At 35.6% G+C, this 21,193-nt stretch overlaps 1 protein-coding gene across 1 annotated transcript in view; it reads left to right on the top strand.

Annotated features, from left to right (window-relative positions):
- srrm3 (serine/arginine repetitive matrix 3) overlaps positions 1 to 21,193 on the top strand; it is a 55,569-nt gene that overhangs the window by 14,275 nt on the left and 20,101 nt on the right. The window contains exons 2-8 of the mRNA XM_055198187.2: positions 6,433 to 6,660; positions 15,822 to 15,923; positions 18,199 to 18,327; positions 18,548 to 18,625; positions 20,255 to 20,323; positions 20,792 to 20,827; positions 20,926 to 20,973. Coding sequence (XP_055054162.2) covers positions 6,446 to 6,660; positions 15,822 to 15,923; positions 18,199 to 18,327; positions 18,548 to 18,625; positions 20,255 to 20,323; positions 20,792 to 20,827; positions 20,926 to 20,973 — 677 coding nt within the window. The 5' untranslated portion in view covers positions 6,433 to 6,445. The remainder of the gene's footprint in view (positions 1 to 6,432; positions 6,661 to 15,821; positions 15,924 to 18,198; positions 18,328 to 18,547; positions 18,626 to 20,254; positions 20,324 to 20,791; positions 20,828 to 20,925; positions 20,974 to 21,193) is intronic.

Here is a 21,193-nt window from a genome sequence, read left to right as displayed (position 1 = left end):
TTAGAGGAGGACAGCTGCCCTCAGGGGACTCTGCTTCATCTCATGGTCTTTCTTTTGACTCATTCTTTGAGATTGAGTCGGATTTAAAGGCCACCGCACTGAAAAGAACCTGCTTGTGTTTCGCCCGACTGATCTTTACACCCTTCAAAGCGAAGGGCAAAAGTCTTATGTTGGAGATGAAAGTATTGACGCGTAATTCAGTTTGTAGAGATCCTGCAGTTAAGAGGAAGTATTGAGTGTTTTATAGACTATAACGTATAAACTGAAGTATATAACATGTCAGTTTAAGTCTTAAAGGGCCAGAGATCAGTTTATTTACGGAGATTAAAGTAGATTTAAGTATTAATTTGGTACACTTCTGGGTATTAATTAGAAAGTCCTTTAGATGTGCGGTGCCATTAGTTAAATGTTGACAGACAGCAGATGACTCTGGGCCGGATCCGGGCTGAAGTCGGCAGCACCAATGTGGATCCGACCTGGAGTCGTCTGCTGTCTGGGGAGAGTTAAAGGTTGACAGCATTTGATTTCGAGATCAGGAGATCACGCTGCTATTTTGCTCGATCCTTCATCCTTTCTTACATGAGCTCATGAGATCATTCATCACATCAGAGTCTCTGGAGCTCAGAACTGCTGCTTTCCTCTTAACCCATTTCTCATGCAATATAAGACGATGTACGTCAGTCATCTTTGGTTTAAATGCTGTTCGCTTCCTGTTTTCTGTGAGCATTGATTGGTTAAGTGCTGCCGGATAATTGACTCATTCAGTGCGGTTCATCAAACGACTCGTTTGATTTAAAGATAGGAGGCGTGTTTGCACTGAATGATTGACAGTGATTAGAAATGCAGATGGTGTAGCTTTAAACCAGTCCAGCAGATACAGTAAGTGTCTGTTTAAACTAGAATATACATGAGACATAGTGACATTAAAGTGGTGAATTTGCATAAAAGTATCGATTCAGTTGTATTCACTTTTTTTATGGATGACAAGTATGCTGAGTACTTTGGATGTTTAAAAGAATTTGTAATAACTAAAAGATGTTTACTTTAGTAATGTTAATTAGGTAATACTTTACTTGAAAGGGTGTTTATAAGACTGACATGATACCTTTATAATCATGGCATGACACGTGATTTTATGCAACTGTTATTAAGTGTCATTATGTCATTTTTAATGCAAAGATGACATTGTTTGAGATTTGTTCTTGACATAAACCAATACATCATAACTTGCCATGACAACTTGTCATTACCAAGATAACATAACTGACTTGTGAATAACTTTTTACCAGTGGTACAAATATTATTTTTCATAAAAACGTCATTGTTAATATTCAAATGTCAAATAGTTTTATAACAGCGTCATGAATATTTTTCTTGACCTCAACTACAGTGGAACAAATATAATTTGTCATTAAAATGTCATTAAGTGTATACTGTATTATTAATGTTTTTCCTCCACGTGTTTAACAAATATAAATCCAACCATTTAATCATAATAATAATAATTAAAATTGATAAAATTATACTTTTTTGCATTTGGAGATTAAAATTGAATAAAAACAGTACAATAATGGTTTAGGCCACCACTCATCTCTTTATATGCTCATATAAACTATAGTTTATTAAAATAATGTATGTTACCAGCAATACAAATAGTGATACTATGTAAAGAAGCCGTGTTACAATTAACCCCGTATTAGTTTGTGCCCCACTCACCCCTACAAACAACTCTTAATAGTCCTCAAAATAGTCTGTAGCTTCACATCTTTCTGTCTCTGGTTGCTGCTGTTTTCTAGATTCAGTACAGCCAAATCAATATAATTCTAAGATCTCTACTGCAATGCTGGATGCTAATACGCTCACAATGGATTTAATCCACACTGCTGGACTCCAACGCACGAGGTCATAATCAGAATTAATGCCTTCAAATGAATGAAAAACGATAAGAAAGGTTGACATCTACATGAGACGGCCAGTCAGAGGTCTGCAGTGAGTTTGAAGGATGATGTTTTCATTCAGAGTCAATGCTTCATGAATTCAGAGAGAATGATGAATGGAGGATTTAAAACCTCATGAGTTATAGACCGCAGTCTTTAGGGATCTGAAATCGTTATTATTCTTTTACTGAAGTCATTGCTTAATTGCTTGTTCTTTTTAAAAAATGTAAGCAATTGTTGATTTGTTTTGTGAGCAAAGGGTGTCAGCACAATTTACACTGAATTCAGCAGATGCAACAACAGCATTTCCTTAATTATACTCGTGAGAGAGAAAGAGAGAGAGAAAGAGAGATAGGGAGAGAGAGGGGGGGGAGAAAGCCGGCAAAAAGTTATTGCGAAATAACAGCGTTTCCATTAACTGATGTTATGCGACTAAAATGTAATTTTGTTGTCTCTCATCATTCCAAAAACCATCCAGATGACATTAAAATACAGCGAAATGACTCAAAAACATAGAAAGCAGTCGACTTCCAAATCGCTCTTGCGTTTTTTTCATGTCATGCTCTTGACGGTTCTTGTGACGCTGCATCTTCTGTCTTGTCTTCCAAAGAAACATACTGTGCCATAAAGGTGCCAAAGAATGCATTGTAATAGTCTGTTAAATTATTTTCTGATATCTACACAGAAGGTTGTGGCTTTATTAAATGCAAAAAATGATCAAGAGTCAGTTTTACATGTCCATTTACAACCCTTTAGAATGAAATGGTCTATTATTACCTTATTTGAAAGGGTCATGAATAATAATGTTGAGCTCTGCTCTGATTGGCTCTTTCTCAGAGCAGCTCCTTCAGTAGCTCTGTGTGTGTGTAAACAGTCTGTATCAGATTTTGAGGAATAATCAATTGTTTGGAGATTGTTAATGGCTGTTTCTGAGTGGTAAGTTTGTGTTTTTTTAAAGGTAATTGTAACCTCAATAGTAGAACTTCAGCCTAAACGCTAGCATATAGCATTAACTAGCATATAGCGCTAACTCAGCTGTCACAACTTTGTTTTTAGCATAGTAACAACATTGTACTTAATTTAATGTGATAAACTCTTAGTATTCATGTATGCCTAGGTAAATACAGTTTTACATTATTCAGCACCTTTAAAGAATGATCATGTGACTTTTATGCAAAAAAAGTTTTGTGATATATATTCATTTTCGAATTGCCTGAAAAGCCACCTCACCTGTGCGTAAAAACTTTTTTGCGATATATAGGAGTTTATGTGAAAAAACAGTGTTTCCATTGGACGCATTTTCAATTCGCTAATTCAATTTGCGCAATTTGAAGGGTAATGGAAATGCAGCTAGAGAAAGAGAGAACGAGAACAATGACAACAAAAATGAAATGAGTTGTAAAACTTACCTAAAGCTAGGTGCACACTGCGATTTTAGTCACAAGCTGTCTAGGCAAATTTTGAAAATCCTAAAAGACTCCTGAAATTCTGTGCTAAGATGAAGTCTTTGATTGCTAGTATGTTCACAGACCAAATTTTTCTATTTTTGTTTTTGGCAGTAGTGTCAGAATCCTGCAGTGTGGCTTTTCCTATGACAACAACAAATGACATAAATGAAAGTCTTTCAGCGTGTATCTGTCGTTAACATTGTGCAGTCTGACATTAACTGAGATCCCAAAGTGTGAAGGGACATACAGGAATAGTCCTGGGATAATACTCGTGTGCTATTTTTTGTGCTATTTAAAAGTAGACATACTGCATAATTCATAGCATCACCTCTGTGTTTCACTCTCACAAAATCTCTTACATCAGCACTTGTATACCAATATAAAATAAGATGGTGTCTTTTCTTCTATTAGAACAAGAGAAATGGCTGAAGCAACTCAATGTAGGCTAATTTCACGTAACGTCATAGATACTACAATATATAGTCAGATATCACCAGATACAATGAAGATAAAGAGAATCACTCAGAGATGTAAATCATGTAGGGATATCTGAGGTGAGGTGAGGATTTAGTGTGTAATGAATTCGGTGATGAAACCTCCTGCTGTTTCACCACCTGTTCAGTCACTTCATCACTTTACCCACAATCCCCGGTGTGTTCACAAACATAAAGCTTCCTGCATGTCATCTAGCCGTGAACTTACAAAACATTACTATAACGCATTTTAATCTTGAATTGATAAAAAATGTTTTGGTGAAATATAACCTGGACATATTTCATGAGATTCACCCATTTTGTTTAGCATCCTGCTGCTTGGTATTAGCTGGTTTTACTGGTGTAGGAAGCTGGTCTGGTTGTGTTTTGGTCACTTTTTAAGCTGGTCTAGCTGGACTGTTTGAAGACCAGCTTACCCACCAGCTTGACCAGCTTTGCCAGGCTGGGAGGATCAGCTTGAACCAGCTACAAGCTTATGCTGGTCTTAGCTGGATTTTTCAGCAGCCTATTAGGTGAATTATTCAGGGCTGCGTTCTCCGAAACTACCTTAATGCTACGTCGTTCTTAAGTTGTACCTTAAGCTGTACCTTATCGCTAATACGTGTTTTCCGAAACGTTCTTAGTTACGTATCACTTCTGTAAGTCATACGTTCGTAAGGTTGGTCTGGAGCGCTCTATACCTTATCCCACATAACTCCACTAGGGGCCATCACTTTCATAAAAGCTTACATTGCAGTCTATATAACTAAATATTTGTAAAAAAAAAAAACACTCCGTGTTTAATTAGGCAAATATTTTTATATTTAAAGAATAAAACATTCACATAATTAGACATCATTACATTGATGGTTGTTAGATTTTTAATTATGTTTTGCAAAGGGACATCAACTGCGAACTATTAAATGCTACAGGATTAAGAAACTATTTAAAAAATATATTTTGGGTTGGTGAAACTGGCAGCTATACAACGAATCCTACGATTTCATTTGTGCATTTCATATCCGTTAAATCTTAGTCTACCGGCAAGTATTTTAGCTGCATAAATAAATCGGGTAAAATAAAAAATAAAAACATAATTAAGATTGTTAATGTTAATTCGACTTTGCATTGAAGTTTTTTAATGTTTTATAACTTTGAGGCAACTGCATGCCATATTCTTTATAAACATTCAAAACAAACTGCGCACTTGCTTATAGTCTCCTAAGGTCAACACAATTTCCACATTAAAACTAATCAAAGCTAAAATCTAAAGTAATCATAATATATTTTTATTTATTATATAATATATATATATATTTTATATGTTATATTTGAGGTAGACAGACAAGCTCCAGAAATGCGTCCATTAAGCTTTATCCACATTGTAACGACGCTGCTTGCGCATCCACTGTCCAAGCACAATAAACGGTTGCTAAACGCGTGAACTAATGAACAACAACAGTTTGTTTTTATATATTTTAAGTGTAATGCACAGCCAAGTACTTGCACAACCCACTTTATTCCCCTGTGCAACGCACTTATTGGGAACCCCTAATATAAATGATCCTTTCAAGGCATAGCGGATGAATTGGAGCAGTTTAAACATGATAAGTTTGGAAATAAAGTTGCGGGTTTTGCACGGGTTTGATATAAAATATAGAAGATTGAATTTAGTTGTTTGCAATTTGAAATATTTTTAACAGATATTCCTAATAAATTTAACTTGAACTATTTCTAAAATGTTTCTTTAATAAAGAACACCACTATCTCATAACGCAGCGAAACCTATTACATGAAGTGAATAATTGATTGTCGAGCAATCGATATCAACCTATTCAGCACCTCCACCATGGACAGCACCCGCTAAGGTCGAACTTAAGAAGGTTTACCTTAAGCAACATCCTAAGGTATAGTTCGGAGAACACACGTAGGAAAGGTATACCTGTAGTTAAGGTGTACCTTTTGAGTCTTCGTTGCGCGCTAAGAGAGAACGTTATCGGAGAACGCACCCCTGTATTGTTATTCATAGTTTATTGCTTTAAAATAATATTGTTTCATTGCAATGTTTGTGTTTGAGTATTGTATCATAATAGTAAACCTGTGGTTATCATGTGAATGTTAGTGGTGACATTGATAAAGTAAAGATGCTGAACCGAGTCTCTATATTGAAATATGAGTCCGTTAGATGCACAGATTCTGGGATTGGATCCAGACAGCAAGAGAGAACAGCCGATATGTTTCAGTCAGATCCTGTACATTCAGCTGATTTTATTATCCTTATAGCATGGCTGAAATATTTTGGTCTGAATTCAATAAGCGTGGATGAAGTTACAGCTCAATGTTATCCAGACATTGTTTTAGTGACCATATACGGTATATGTGTGCTTTCAAGGTACATAAAATGTATAAGCTTATGTGTGAAAATATTGACTGAGCTGTCAATGGGCACGCTTTTTTAGCTAATATAGTTTAACGACATGGTGTTTCTGGAAACCATAGGTTAAAACAAACTTACTGTGCTTAAGTGACCCCTATTAATGCTGAACTTATTAACACTGTGTTTGTGTTCCTCAGACAGGCCGTGGCCATGTACGATGGGGCGAGGGTTCCATCTCCTGATGAAGGTGCTAACGGGGTCACCCTGCAGCCCGAGACCCCCGCAGAAGAGCCTGAAGAAGAGGAGGGTGTTCACCCTAAACCTGTTCTAGTGAAGAAAGCTCACCGTGAGATCCTGGACCATGAGAGGAAGAGGAGGGTGGAGCTAAAGTGTATGGAGCTACAGGAGATGATGGAGGAGCAGGGGTGAGTCAGCATACTGTGTGTTTGTGTGGATAGGTGAACATAAAACAAATAATGTCACACATTTCCAAAACAGACATTTGCGGGAATCATGTTTCAGTGTATATCAGGTTTGTGTGAGGGTTATGATTTAAGAAAATTATCATTAGCCTCATCTAAAACAAATGGAAATCTACAAGCATTTTTTGGTGAAGTGAAGTGAAGGTTTTGTGATGTCACTAATGTTCCGGCCACGTCTGATTGGTTTAGAATTTTAGAGCAGGTTGGAGTGTCTCTAATTAATGGGTATCTGTGTGACCTTCAGGCAAAATGAATGACAGATGAGAGATGAGCTTCAGTTCATGCTTAATGCTCATTGAATAAATGATGATGAGATACTCCATTCATCACAAACCCTCATCACAGGACATCGGCCTCATACATCAGTTTACTTTTGTATTTGTGTCCTGAATACTTGACAAGGTAGCCGTCATATTTTAAAAAGTCATACAATGGAAAACATAATATTTTATTGCTCCAAAGTGTTTGTGATACTGTCGACATACTCCTAAAGCTTTCTCCCCATTCTCTGGGACTTTTGGTTGAAGTTAAACTACAAACACTTATTTAGAAAGCTCATCTCAAAACCACCTGTTTTGTGTTTCATCGATGAAGTAAACATCAATTAATATTTTGTGTTTTGCATCTTAGTTTTAAGTGTATAAAATTCATTAAACTAAAACATTCAAGTAAAATGAACTTAAAATTAACAATACATGTTGTGACAAATTCCCATAATCCTTTGTGCCTGAATATTTTGATTATTTATGCTTTTTCACAGAATAAGAACTGATAAAACTACTTAAATATCTGTTAATAAAATGTCATGAGATTTAAGCTCTTATATTATTAATAAGTTAATAATATAATAAACAAATAAATAAACAAAGTTGTTTTGTTGTAGATTACAGTATAATTTTGTGAAGTCACCGTTCAGGTGATCAGTGTTTCCTTACATGAACTTTGTTCAGCACATTTTATTGTATTTCTCTCCACAGTACTGACAATTCATGTCGTGTCAAGTTTATTCATGAATTTTGTGTTATAATGCCTCATACAGCAAAAAAATATATTTTCAAATTTAATTTTAAATATATTTCAAAATATACAAAAAATGGCCAAAATATATTAGGAATATGTTTACAAAAATGTATTTTTCACCAATATATTTTTTGGCCATTTTTTCCATATTTTGAAATATATTAATATATATATATATATATATATATTTTAAAGCATTTATATTCACATGTTTTACTTTCTGCAAAATGTATTTATCATATATTAAAGACATATTTTTGGCCAGACAAATGTATTTTTTTGCCGTATGGGAACACTAAAAGTAAAGTTAAATCAACTTAAAATTAAGTTTACTGAACTTGCTAAAATAAATTTTAAGTTAAATTAACTCTTGTTTTAGTGCAAAATACTTTAAAATATGGAGTAAATTTGTTGCCATAAAATATTAAATAAATTTGTTCCGGTTTACAATGCTTGCTTAAACACAAAATCACATTTAGTGTAAGAGTTATCAAGGACAGGGAGTGAGGAAGATATTCACAATTTTTTTTGTGTGGTAAAAGTGTAGGATATACATATGCATGATAGATCTCATCTCTCCTCTCATTAACAGAAACACAGTGTTAGGAGTTCTGGGTAATAGTTATCAGATTAATGATGATAATATTCAACAGAATGTTAGAGATGGGAGGGAGATCAGCCATCTGTCAGTATTACACACACACACACACACATGCACGCGCGCACATGCGTGCCCACACACACACACACATTCTGGTTTCCATGTTTTGTGGGGACATTCCATAGACGTAATGCATTTTATACTGTACAAACTGTATATTCTATTACCCTTACCCGCCCCATTCCTAACCCCAACCATCACAGAAAACTTTCTTGTACCTTAGATTTTCAATAAACATCATTTTGTTTGATTTATAAGCTTGTTTCCTCATGGGGACATCAAAATGTCCCCACAAGGTCACAAAAATACTGGTATTCCTATCTTTGTGGGGACAATTGGTCCCCACAACGTGATAATTACCAGGTACACACACACACGCACACACACACACACACACACACACACACAAACGCACACATGCACAAACGCACACACACGCGCACACACACACACACACACACACACACACACACACACACACACACACACACACACACACACACACACAAATGCAGACGCACACATGCACAAACGCACACACACACACACACACACACACACACAGCTGCTTTAGAGAAAATGTAAGACGTCCATATGTTCTACCCAGCGTTAGGAGCCACCAGACGGCTGCATATCTTCAGGCAGGAACTCAGTGGTGGTTTGTTGTGTTAAACATGATTCAGCAGCCGTGTGTGTCTGATTATCTATGTATGAAGGACCTCTCAATATCACAACCATAGCATTTTTATCTCATCTTGGTTCAAACCTAGTCTCCTGTTCTGATTTTCTTGATCACAGAAGGTGATGTACAGCCATATGTGTAATGTCTCATTTGTTAATGTGTGTCTTTAAAGAACCACATTATGTTGATGTCAGTACACCAAATAGCTGCATGTGTCTTTTGATCGCTGTGCATGTGAGAATGAGATTTAATAAGAGTCGACACATGAAGAAATGTTGGTGTCATTTGACTGCAGAAAACTTATTGGTTCCTTGTTAGAACTGAACAGCAACATCCACATTTACGTTTCATTAAAGCTGTCAAAAGATTAATCGCATGCAAAATAATTTTTTTGTTTTTGCATAATAAAATGTGTATATATATATGTCAAAATTAACGCGTTAATAACGCGTTAATGCAAATTCATTTTTACGCAACTAATTTTATTAACGGCGATTAACGCAACGCGCAATTTCTGTTTGACCCTTGGTCCATCCCATAGTTGAATGAACAGAGACACAGACAAATGGGATCCTGTCTAAATTATTCAACGGTTTTCATAGAAATAAGAACATTAACCAAATCGTTTAGCAAATCCAATGCTCTAAATGCTCATTGGACATCTGAAATGATCTTTATTTATACGTCTGAGAGGTGTAACGTTACTGTCCTCCTAATGCTTAATCTAATACAAAGATGCGTCTCAATTCATTTTTGTTTCGCTTTATGCATGACTTAGAAAATAGACTGCAGGACTTGCTTGATGTTAAAAGAGTCATTAAAAGAGAGTAAGTTTGGTACCTGATTAATGTTAAAGAGTTATTAAGAGCGACAAGATTCAAAAGCGATCTTCCTCACGGTGACTGACTTACATCTGAAGCACGTGCAGACATAGAACAATGCATGACACGGATATATAGACATCTACACAAAATTAAAGTTTTACAAATATCTTTTTTTTATAAGAATTCAGGCAGGTATGATCTATAATCTGTTATGTCTTAAGTAAATGTTTGGTTAACTGTTGGGTAAAAATATCTGATGTGTAACATTATATTAAATCACTTAGATTTTAAGCAGTCTGTCACAATGTCAATCAAACTAAAGAAAAAAAAGTTTAACATACATTGATGATGTTTTTGCTTTGTGTGTGCTAACTCTTATAGTTTTACCAGTGATTTTAAGGTATTGATGTGGTACTTTAATGTATGGATGTGGTAATTTTTCTGGTAATTTAACTTTGCTGACTCTTTCAACTTCAAACAGGTGTAGTTCTGTCATATTTTGTTATATTCCACCAAATCATGCATTGTTCTATGTTTTAATAGATAACTATTTTTTTTTGAAAATTTGCTAATTCCGACTCAATTTGCCAGCACATGTCACAAATGATGCAGCATCAAACAAAAATGGAGAAAGAAAAATATTCTGAAAGGAAAATTCATATACAAAACAATGGCTTGATGGGTCTGTTAAAAATGTAAACAAGCTGTTGTTAACATACTTTTGCATAAAGCATCTACAGTATATATGTATATATGATTAGAGTATTAAAAACCTGAAAAGTGTTAAATTAGGGTAAATTTAGAATGGATAAAAATGTGCGATTAATTTGCGAGTACACACACACACACACACACACACACACACACAAATATATTATGCAAACCTTTAATTTGTAAAAAAAAATTAATATCGCGATTAATCTTTTGACAGCCCTACTTTTCATTATATGAAGTAAAGGGTAAATTAACATCTTTATTTTCTTTGAAACAATGGGTTTCAAAGAATTTTCTTAGACAGAAGGGCAAATATTGAAGAGGAAGGGGTAATTGCAGGGGCGGGGCAACAGCAGGGGGGAGTAAAATTTGTTATAATGGCGACTGTTTTTTTTTCTCTCATGGTGCACGTGACACCCCTGCTGATAAAGTCTTTAACCCTGTAACCTCCTCCTTACAACCCCCAACATACTAAATAGACAGATGGATGAGCTTCACACAGACACACTTTGCGTCTTTTATTATTAGTGCCGTTTGCCAATTTTTGGTTCTTATGCAGCATAAAGCAGAGATATATATATAAGGCAAGCATCTTCGTTATTCTTCATAAGATTTGTCAGTGATTCAAACTAGATCCTAACCCCTCCTAAGTATCTTACTTGTCTGGCGTCATTTCTACACGAATCAGCTATAGTTGGTTGTGTGGCATTTACACCCCAGCAGGAACCAATTAGTGAAGTGTTGCTTTTTTAAAGAAGCTCTCCGGTTAATCCATCAGACCGCTCCATGTCCAGAGATACAGAGACAGACAGATGGAGACCAGGATGAAGCTTCATGTATAATTTAAACATTCCCCAGAGATGATAGGAGGAGAGAAGATCAATAGATGGATGGTGGATGTCTTCCACGTGACTCCAGTGAGGAAACACAAAGCTGTTCGTTGAGTAATTGGATTCCCAGTCTTGTTTAAGGCCTGTGATTATGCAAACAAGCGCGTATTGGTCCAGAACTTCCCCTGATTATAGACAAGATGAAAGAAAAGATAAAAGAGTATTTTTGTCTCTTCAACTTCATAATTTGAGCTATTATTAAAGTCGTCTGATCAGAATGGAGGGAGATGCTTAAATATCATATAAAAGCACAAAGCATTTATTGGGGATGTGCTCTCAACAGACACGAATTCGGAACCTTGACACACAATGATCTCTGTATTTTTTCCTATTTTATCACTGGATTGGGACATTCACTTTAAAAAATAAGGTGCTTAAAACTTCCTTCACAGTGATGCTTCAGAAGAACAATTCAGTCAAATATTCATACTCTCTCATATAATAATAAAGGAACAAGAAGATACAAAAGTTGTTACTGGCTATGTTAACATGCACAAAATAATCCGACTGAATTTAATCCGCTTGCAGGTTACGACAGTACAGTTTACATGTACCCTAAACATTGCAATCTGATTAAAGTGTTCATTTACATGTACAATCCAAACCAAACATCTGCGCAAGCGGACAGCCAGGGTTGCCAGATTTGCATTTGCAAACCAGCCCAAAAGCATCCCAATGACTATTCACAGCCCGAATGCCAATAACTAATAAACAAAATGCTTTCATCTTTAACCCACAGAAAATAATCTACTTGCTGAAACAAATATGAACTCCGCAAAAAAACAGAGGACTTGGCAACGCAGTGCACATCATTTGTTGTCGAGTTCACGCTTTATCTCTGGATAATATACAAAGTTGAGTTGGAGAAAGTTGTTCTTAAGAAGTTTTCAGATATAAGCAAAGAAAACACACTTTTTAAAAATGCACGACATCTACACTGTTATATTTATGTAATGTTTAGAAAGACATGAACACTGCAGAAGATCTGAAGATATGTTTGCATCCAATTGAGAAAATACTAAGATTTATGCGTTTACATGCATACTTTTCTCCTGATGAACAGATGACAGATTGGACTACACCACCTCTTTTGAAATTTGCATCTGATCGATCTCAATCGTATTGATTAACATGAATGCTTAATACGATTACAAACTGATTATTTGGCTGTATGTAAACGTGCCTACTGTGTCGGTACCATTTCAAAAAGTACACAATTGTACCTAAAAGGTGCCTACTGGTACCATTAGGGATGGGATGGTATGAAAAATGATTACAGTGACCAAAGTTATCATGGTTATCAATATTATCATGGTTTTGTTAAAATGAGATGGAAATGTTCAAAAAGAACTGATACACACATTGAAAACATTTTTTTAAAAAGTTGTGAAATTGTGAAAATCACAATTTAATATTTCATGTCCCTGTAATTATTTCTGTGGTAAAAAAATAAATAAATCTGTCTAATAAGTTTATCGTGAATGAATACAATACATTATCCCTTAAATGCCTTCTTGTTAAAAAAAAAAAATATTTGCATGTGCGTGCCTGCATCAAACTGATTCTGGCTGGACAGGATTTACAGTGAGTTTTCAAAATCACGGTAATCAATCATAGTTGTAATGATAATTAAATTTTGATAATGATAATACTAATCGTCAGGACATTTTATCGTGGTTAGTTGTGAAACCGGTATCGTCCCATCCCTAGGTACCTCAAAGGTACACATCTTTACCCAAATGGTACATATTAGGACCTTTTTAAAAGATACCGTCCCAGTGACAACTTTTTGTGAGAGTATATTATAATCTAAACAACATTTTTCACTACGAAGGACCTTTATTGAAACAAAAAGGTTCTTTAAACTTTAAAGTTTCTTTATATAAAATGGGTTTCCCATCTCTAGATGTGTTTATTTTCCGTATTGATTGATACTGTAGTATAATGTGAGGTTAATCACATCTGTTGATGAACTGCTGGCTAAACAAAAGTGCATTCATGTCCCAGGAGTCTTCTGCTGATGATGATGATGCCTTTACTCTTCTCATTATCATCTCATTGGTTTAATAAGGTCTCCATCTCCACCAATGTGTGTGTGTTACATCCCCTGCACCTGAATAGATGTTTGGTGCTTTAGCATACTTGTACTGTATATTGTACACTATGTAATGTATAGTGTCTACAGTCATTGTTATGTAAACAATCTGCAATTTGCAACAATAAATATTTCAAACATTGCATATTTCATTCAGTGAGTGGCATCTAGTTTAGGTTTATTACTGTATATGCAATGCACGTGACTGAATTTTTTTCCCCTTTATTATTTCATTGAACTGCCAAAAGAGTTATTTTTGTCACAAAACTGGTTCAAAAATACAAAATGATCATTTTTGTATTGAAATAGCATGCATGTAATGAGGTCATACACAGCAGTACAGCATATTAGTTCTTCTTTAAGTAGTATGTGAAACAAAATCCTTTATGCAATAACCAAGATTTTGATTAAATCCTGTGTGCTTGCCTGTGTTTTGCATCTCTTCTCTTTATATTTTTCTCTTGTGCATATGTCAGAATGGATTTGACGACCCAGCGTTATCCTCCTCCCCTCCAGCAAAAATCTTTAATAGTAGTATAGTTTTGCTACACACACATCTTGTTTGTCATGCATTGCTGTGTGCAGATGCTCTGGGGCATAGCTGATAAAACCTGTTATTGTAATGCCATGCTGAACTGAATGTCCAATGGTTGCCCTTGGTTACAGCAGCCTCCTTTAACTAGACAGCAGGTGTAAGCAATCAATGCAACCCAAGCATCATTCGACACATTTACCTTCACATAACAGCTACAGATACATCTGCTCCAAGAACTCAGTGAGATGCCTCCAGTGATCCTGAAAACACACAATTTAAAATATTGTGTAAACTAGCACAGTATTTACCTGTTGTCCCTTTAATATACTTTTTTATCCGCCATCACTTAAGAAAGATCTCTTTAATGTATCAGCAGTGATGTTGAATGGATCTCTGATGTTTCTCCTGAGAAATCTTGCACATATCTCCTCTCAGAGTCTTAACAATTTCACAAACTGAACTGAAATTAGTTTTTATTAATGTGAACTTAAACATTTGGTTTCCAAAAGGTTTGTTTTGCAATCTGTAATGATGTAAGTTGCTTTTAATGTTACATGTTTTTTATTATGGTCGAGTCTCCGGTACAGACATGATGTAATCTGTCAATATAAGCACAGAAACACAAGATTTTAAACAGAGGAGGATTGCCTCAAATCTTCATCGCGTGTTATTTCTGTATATCAGCTAAGGTTAAGACACTATCAAATGTTCAGCATTATTTCAGCAGAAGTCACCTTTACCACCCACAGATTTCTGAATCACAACATTTAGTGCCACCTGCAGGCAACTTTTTACATCTCATGTGTTATTACTGCACGCCTCATTCCGATACACACACGCTACAGAAATCACTTTACCTGATGGAGACATGCTGGGGGAAAGGAGAAAAGATGTTTACTATCCACATGACCGCTGAATGCATTTGCACATTTTCTCTGACTTTGGCATTGCAAATTTAAATAAGAAAATGACCATTTCAGTCATAGTGCACCAAGAATTATATGGACACTCAAATTACATTTACAAATGTGAAAATGTCATTGCATTACATAACAAAATATGTAGAAGTGATGCAAAAAAAGTGGCATTTTCTTTTTAAAAAGATGGACAAAGTTTTTTCCCAGCCTGTCACTGGTTCAGTTCCCATTTAAAAAGGTTATAATTTGCACCATTTAGGTACAGATGTGTTTATTTTTAGTAGTAATATGTATCTTTAAGATACTAAAATAATTTCTTTGGCACCAGTATGCACCTTTAAAGTACTATATGAACTCTTTAGGTGAAAGGGTGTACTTTTTGAGAGGGTACCACCCCGGTGACAGCTAGGAACCATTTCATGACCATATTTTCTGACAGTGTGGGTTGTCAGGTTACGTTTTGTAAAATGAAGATGTATTGTGCACTTGTTAGTACAACATGCCTATAGTGTGCTGAAGTACAAACTAAATTGTACAGGTTCTGAGAAAATCTTTCCTTGTGAATAGATGCTACTTGAACTGATATTTTGAGAACAAGAGAGCGTGAGAGAGAGGAACATTATGACCTTCACATTATCTAGCTCATCCAACTGATTTGAGATCAGAGGATTGTACCACTAATAAATGATTCTTCAGGGGTTATAAATGTGTGTTTATACTGTATGTGTGAGTCTCTAGAGTGACCGTGCTTATATTTCTCCTGTAGATATACTGAGGAGGAGATCAAACAGAAGGTTGAAACCTTTCGGCAGATGCTGATGGAGAAGGAGGGCGTGATAATGCGAGAAGGATCGAACCCACGACCACCGTAAGTACACAGTGCTCTTCAGTGTTCAACCTCACAAATAATCAAAGCACACAAGATGTGTGCTGCTGTCCTTGTTCACAAAAATGAATGATTTATTATGGTTTAGGTAACACTTTACTTCAATAGTCTACTTTAGATATTTTACTAGTGTAACGATAAGTAACTTTGCAACTTCTTCAATCATTGGAGTATCAGTCAGACTTTGCAACTGCATGTCAACTTATTTTGCTAACCCCACCCATAAATGTCTTAATGAGAGTCATTGTAATATTTTAACATTCAGATTATTTTGCGGACCAGGTGGGGTGTGGCTGTTAATGCTGAAAATCCTCCTTTGCGAAATTTATAAAGTTTTAAATGGAAGTAAATCTCAAAGAACCATCCATTAAGAAAATTAATAACAACTTCATTTTAGTAGAAGTGTAGAACCATATTTTGGCAGATTTTTTTACTTTCATTGTTTTACGAGTTCACCTGCCCATTCAGCCTTAATGATTAATGGTAAAAAAACTTGGCTTGCTGTCCTTAAAGGCAACTCGAATCTGTCGTCAGGCTCAAGCCCCAAAAAAATGAGCAGTGAAGGAGGAGGTGTGGAAGAAGATGGATGCTGGAAAACTTGCCGCTGGGCATAGGGGGCATCCAGACTGCCACTAACATGCTTTTAATGACTATTTTCAGTGCACTTATGTATTTTTTGTTCTTGTCTTGCTATAATTGCTTCTATTGTGTTCCTCATTTGTAAGTGGCTTTGGACAAAAGCGTCTGCTAAATGACTAAATGTAAATGTAATGATGATTGACACAGGACTCAATTTTTGGTTCTTTTCGAACCTACGTTTAGAACTTGGTTTAAAGTGAACCTGTTAAACTATGGTTATTGCAGTAAAATACTTTATTTTAAGAGGTTATTTTAGCCTGCAGGGGTGATACTTTTCATTTGCGATGTCACACAGTTGACATTTATGATTTGCAGGGTACATGCAAATAATTAACGAAGCCTTACATTTGCAATTATTTGTTCAATTGCATTTTAGAAGTATGCTTAGCCTAAAACTATGTGATTGCAGATGTGCTGAGAGAGAGAGAGAGAGAGAGAGAGAGAGAGAAAGAGAGAAAGAGAGAAGTGGAAACAGCTCTTAAAGGGCAAAACACTCGAGAATGCTATTATGTAGCTATTATACGCATTTTTTCCAGGACGTTTTTGTGACCCGGTGGCACCTTGTTTACAGCCCGGTACTGGGTCGCGACCCAGTGGTTAAGGACCTCTGCTATTGAAAAATAATTTCTTTCATACCTTTTTATAATCCTCAGAACCTTTCTAATATAAAGAATTTTTGTGAAACAGAAAGGTTGTTCAGATGTTAAAGGTTCTATAAACCATTAAACCAAAAAAAAGGTTCTTCTATGGAATCATGAAGTGTGCGTGCGTGCGTGCGTGCGTGTGTGTGTGTTAAGCAGAAATGTCTGTTTGCAGATATCTTACATTATATTGCTGACTTTTGACACTTTCAGTGACATCACATTTTCCCTCCTCATTTATTGTCTTTCTGAGAACTTACTTTTTATGTAGGGTAAGTCATATAAATGAATGTTTTATGTGTGTGTGCATATAACTGTATTATTTATTCATAACCCTGAAAAACTTTTCTGACTTTTAATGGGTTAGTTTAGGTAAATCTGTGCCCAAAAAATTTGTTATGATACCATTTTGGGTTTATCTTCTAAAAGATTAAAATAATTTCTTAGTTTCAAAGTGCATTCAACATTAAGAAAGCATTGCAACATTCTGACAGCTAAATGTATAATATTTACGTTTGACCACTAATGATCTGTGACGCTGGACCACAAACCAATCTTAAATCACATGGGTGTATTTGTAGCAATAGCCAACTAATGCATTGTATGGGACAAAATTATTAATTTTTATTTTATGCCAAAAATCATTAAGATATAAAGATCATGTTCCATGAAGATATGTTATAAATTTCCTACCATAAATATATCAAAATGTTATTTTGTGAGTGGATGCAGTTGCTAAAGACTTCATCTGGACAACTTTAAAAGTAATTTAATATTTTGATTATTTTCACCATCAGACATCAGATTTTAAAATAGTTGTATCTTGGCCAAATACTGTACTATCCTAACCAACCATACATCAATGAATAGCATATTTATTCAATTTCTCTTTAAATAATCAACCCTTATGACTGGTTTTGTGGTCCAGGGTCACATGTATTGATCAGCAAATTTGATTTGATAATTTGTATGTGCAGGGTCAGAATGATGTCTCACGAGGATGAAGGTCATGATGAAAACAACGTGTGCGCTGATGGCTATGAAGAAGATTACAACTGGGATGGAGAATATTATGACCATAATTCAGCTGCTCATGACGACTACAGGTAAAACACACAGTGCATTAAAAAAAAAAACATTTTATAAAGTATATAAAGTTTAGCTTGATCGTTCTCAGACTGTGTAAGAGATAAACTAATGTTTTAATTTTAATAAGAAGAAACAGTATTGTTCTCCCTTACTTACAAACATAAGCAGATGAAGATTCATAGACACGTATGTGTAGTGTATGTGTTGTCATACTTCATTCCCTGTCCTTCACACCAGATCCAAGAGAAAATCCAGCAGTTCACGTTCCCCTCGACCAAAAAAGAGGAAGAAAAAGAAGACAAGAAGACACAGCCGGTTAGTTTCTTCACAAATAATCTCTTTGAATGAACAATGTACTGCAGAATCCTAAAACAGAGCTTCTTAAGTGGTTTCCCATTGGATTTAAAAAGGGTTAATATTTAAAAATCGTCCAGTGTGTCAAAGGACTAACATGTCAAATGTCTCATCGTTTTGCTGCTATGTTGCATGGGGTCAGAGTTTGGTCTCTGATGATAAACGTCATTATCCATTCTTCAGATTTAAAGCATCATTAGCTACGTTTGTAATGGTATTGATGGCTCAATCGGATTGAAAAGCCTTCATGTAAACACTTTAATCAATACGATTGAGATCGATCTGATGCAAATTTTAATCGTATCGAAAGGGGTGGTGTAGTCCGATCTGTGAACTGATCACCGGGAAAAAGTATGCATATAAACGTGTGATCGTTGTATTTTTTCAATCAGATGCAAAAATACCTTGTGCACATTCGCAGAAGAATTGTGCTTTTTTACGTATATTTACGTATCACATGATTCACGTCACAGAAACATGCAATAACAAGGCAATGGCAACACACATTATTAAGATAATGGGGTCACAGGCTGTACATTCTGCAGCATTCATGTATACTTTCATAACATTACATAAAGCAATAAAATAGCGTCGTGCCTTTAGAAATGTGTGTTTTCATCGCCTATATCTCAAAACTTCTTAAGAACAACTTCCTCCAACTCAAATTTGATTTTGTACATTTATCCAGAGATAAAGTGTGAACTCGATGAGAGATGTTATGCCCTGCGTTGCCAAGTCCTCTGCTTTTTTAGTTAAGATTTGGGCTACTGTTTTAACTAAGTTTTTTTCTGCGGGTTAAAGATGTAAGGATTTCGTTCATTAGCTTTTGGGCTAGTTTAGAATGTCCATTGGGATGGTTATGATATGCAAATCTGGCAACCCTGGCTGTGCGCTTGCACAGATGTTTGGTTCGGATTATATTGAATGTGCATGTAAACGAACATTTTAATCAGATTGCAATGTTTAGGGTGCATGTAAACTGTGCTGTCTTAACCTGCAATCGGATTAAATTTAGTCGGATTTAGAAAATTTTGCCATTGACTTCAGCAGCAGCGGTGTTTATTCTGACCAAATAAACATTTCTGTAAGTGTAATGGAGGCTGGTTTGTGTCTGAAATGGTGTGCATTGTGTTCTCTCTTCTTCTTGTTCATGACTCCCATTTGGAATCGATTGCCAGTTCTGGTCCCACACAGAGCGAGTACAGGTGGGACCGGATGCACAAGATAAATCACAAATGTTACATTATATTATAGCAGCTCTCAGTGACTTATTTTGTAAGGTGTGCAAGAGTAAGTGAGGTGTATCTAATGGGACGAGCAGCGAGTTTGATTGACACGTGTGAGGAATGGTGTTGTGAGTTGTCAAAGTGGTCTTAGTCGTGAAATAGACGCTTATCTCTGTGTCTTTATGAGAGAGAGAGAGAGAAACAATACGTGATGATTTAAATGCCCAGTCAGAGGACTGAGATCTTTAACAAAACTGAAAGAAAAACTGTGAGAGAGCTTGAAGCAGCACTTAAGCTAATGTGAAGAAACTCACTGAGAGAGGTTAAATGAGAAAATATTATTTGTGATATTTATGTCCTACAGAGCCGAGAGCTCATCTCCGCCTCGCACAGACAAGAAGAAGAAAAGCAGCAAGAAACACAAAAGAGACAGGTGTGTCTGTGTATACACGCATGTGTATGTGTGTGTTTGTGCACATCTGTGTGTTTGTGTTGATGCAAGAGACAGATGATGCAAATGTGCGCAAGTAATCTACACATGCAGCAAGTCTTTAAACAAACCCCAATCAATGCACTGCAAAAAGTGACCTTCTTACTTAGTATTTTTGTCTTGTTTTCAGAAATATCTGAAAATTAAGGTGCATTTTCTTGAAAAGAAATAACCTTCCTCTTGACCTAAGAAAATAGTCTAGTTCTTAGACAAAAAACATCAATTTAAGTGAATTTGTGCTTAAAACAAGCACCAAAAAAATCTGCTGATGGGTTAAGAAAAAAATCTTGAACTTTTTTCTTAAAAACACTTTATTCAAGGAAAATGTAAGAAAAAAATGTCTTACCTGATTTTTTTGCTTGTTATTGGTGTTATTGTCAAATATCTCACCCAACATCACTCCTCTCACAGATCCACATCTGGCAGCAGAAGAAAGAGGAGACACAGGTAACCCAAGATGATGTTAGATTCTCTTCAGACATCTAATGTGTGTTATATTTGAATTGAGATTTTTTTATTGAAAGTCATTATTTATTACATTTTAGATCTGGCAGCCCCAAAATCAAACACAAGGAAAAGAACAAACAGAAGAGGTGAGAAATGTTTCTTATTTGTTTCATTTCTAGAATATTCAGCATTACAGATATACAGTAAGAATGAATTAAAACAGCATGAAAATGTATTGTTTATTCAATATACAGTCCCACCTGGAGGCCATGCAAAGTTTTAGTGGATTTGCACAGGATTGAAACACATGTCCCTCACGTTCATTGATGTTTGTCTGGCGCTTATTATTACTCATTTGAGTGTTGA

This window comes from Misgurnus anguillicaudatus, chromosome 22 (assembly GCF_027580225.2).
Source record: "Misgurnus anguillicaudatus chromosome 22, ASM2758022v2, whole genome shotgun sequence".
Lineage (NCBI taxonomy): Eukaryota > Metazoa > Chordata > Actinopteri > Cypriniformes > Cobitidae > Misgurnus > Misgurnus anguillicaudatus.
Note: the sequence above shows the minus strand (reverse complement) of the source record. Positions and strands in the feature narration are given on the sequence as shown.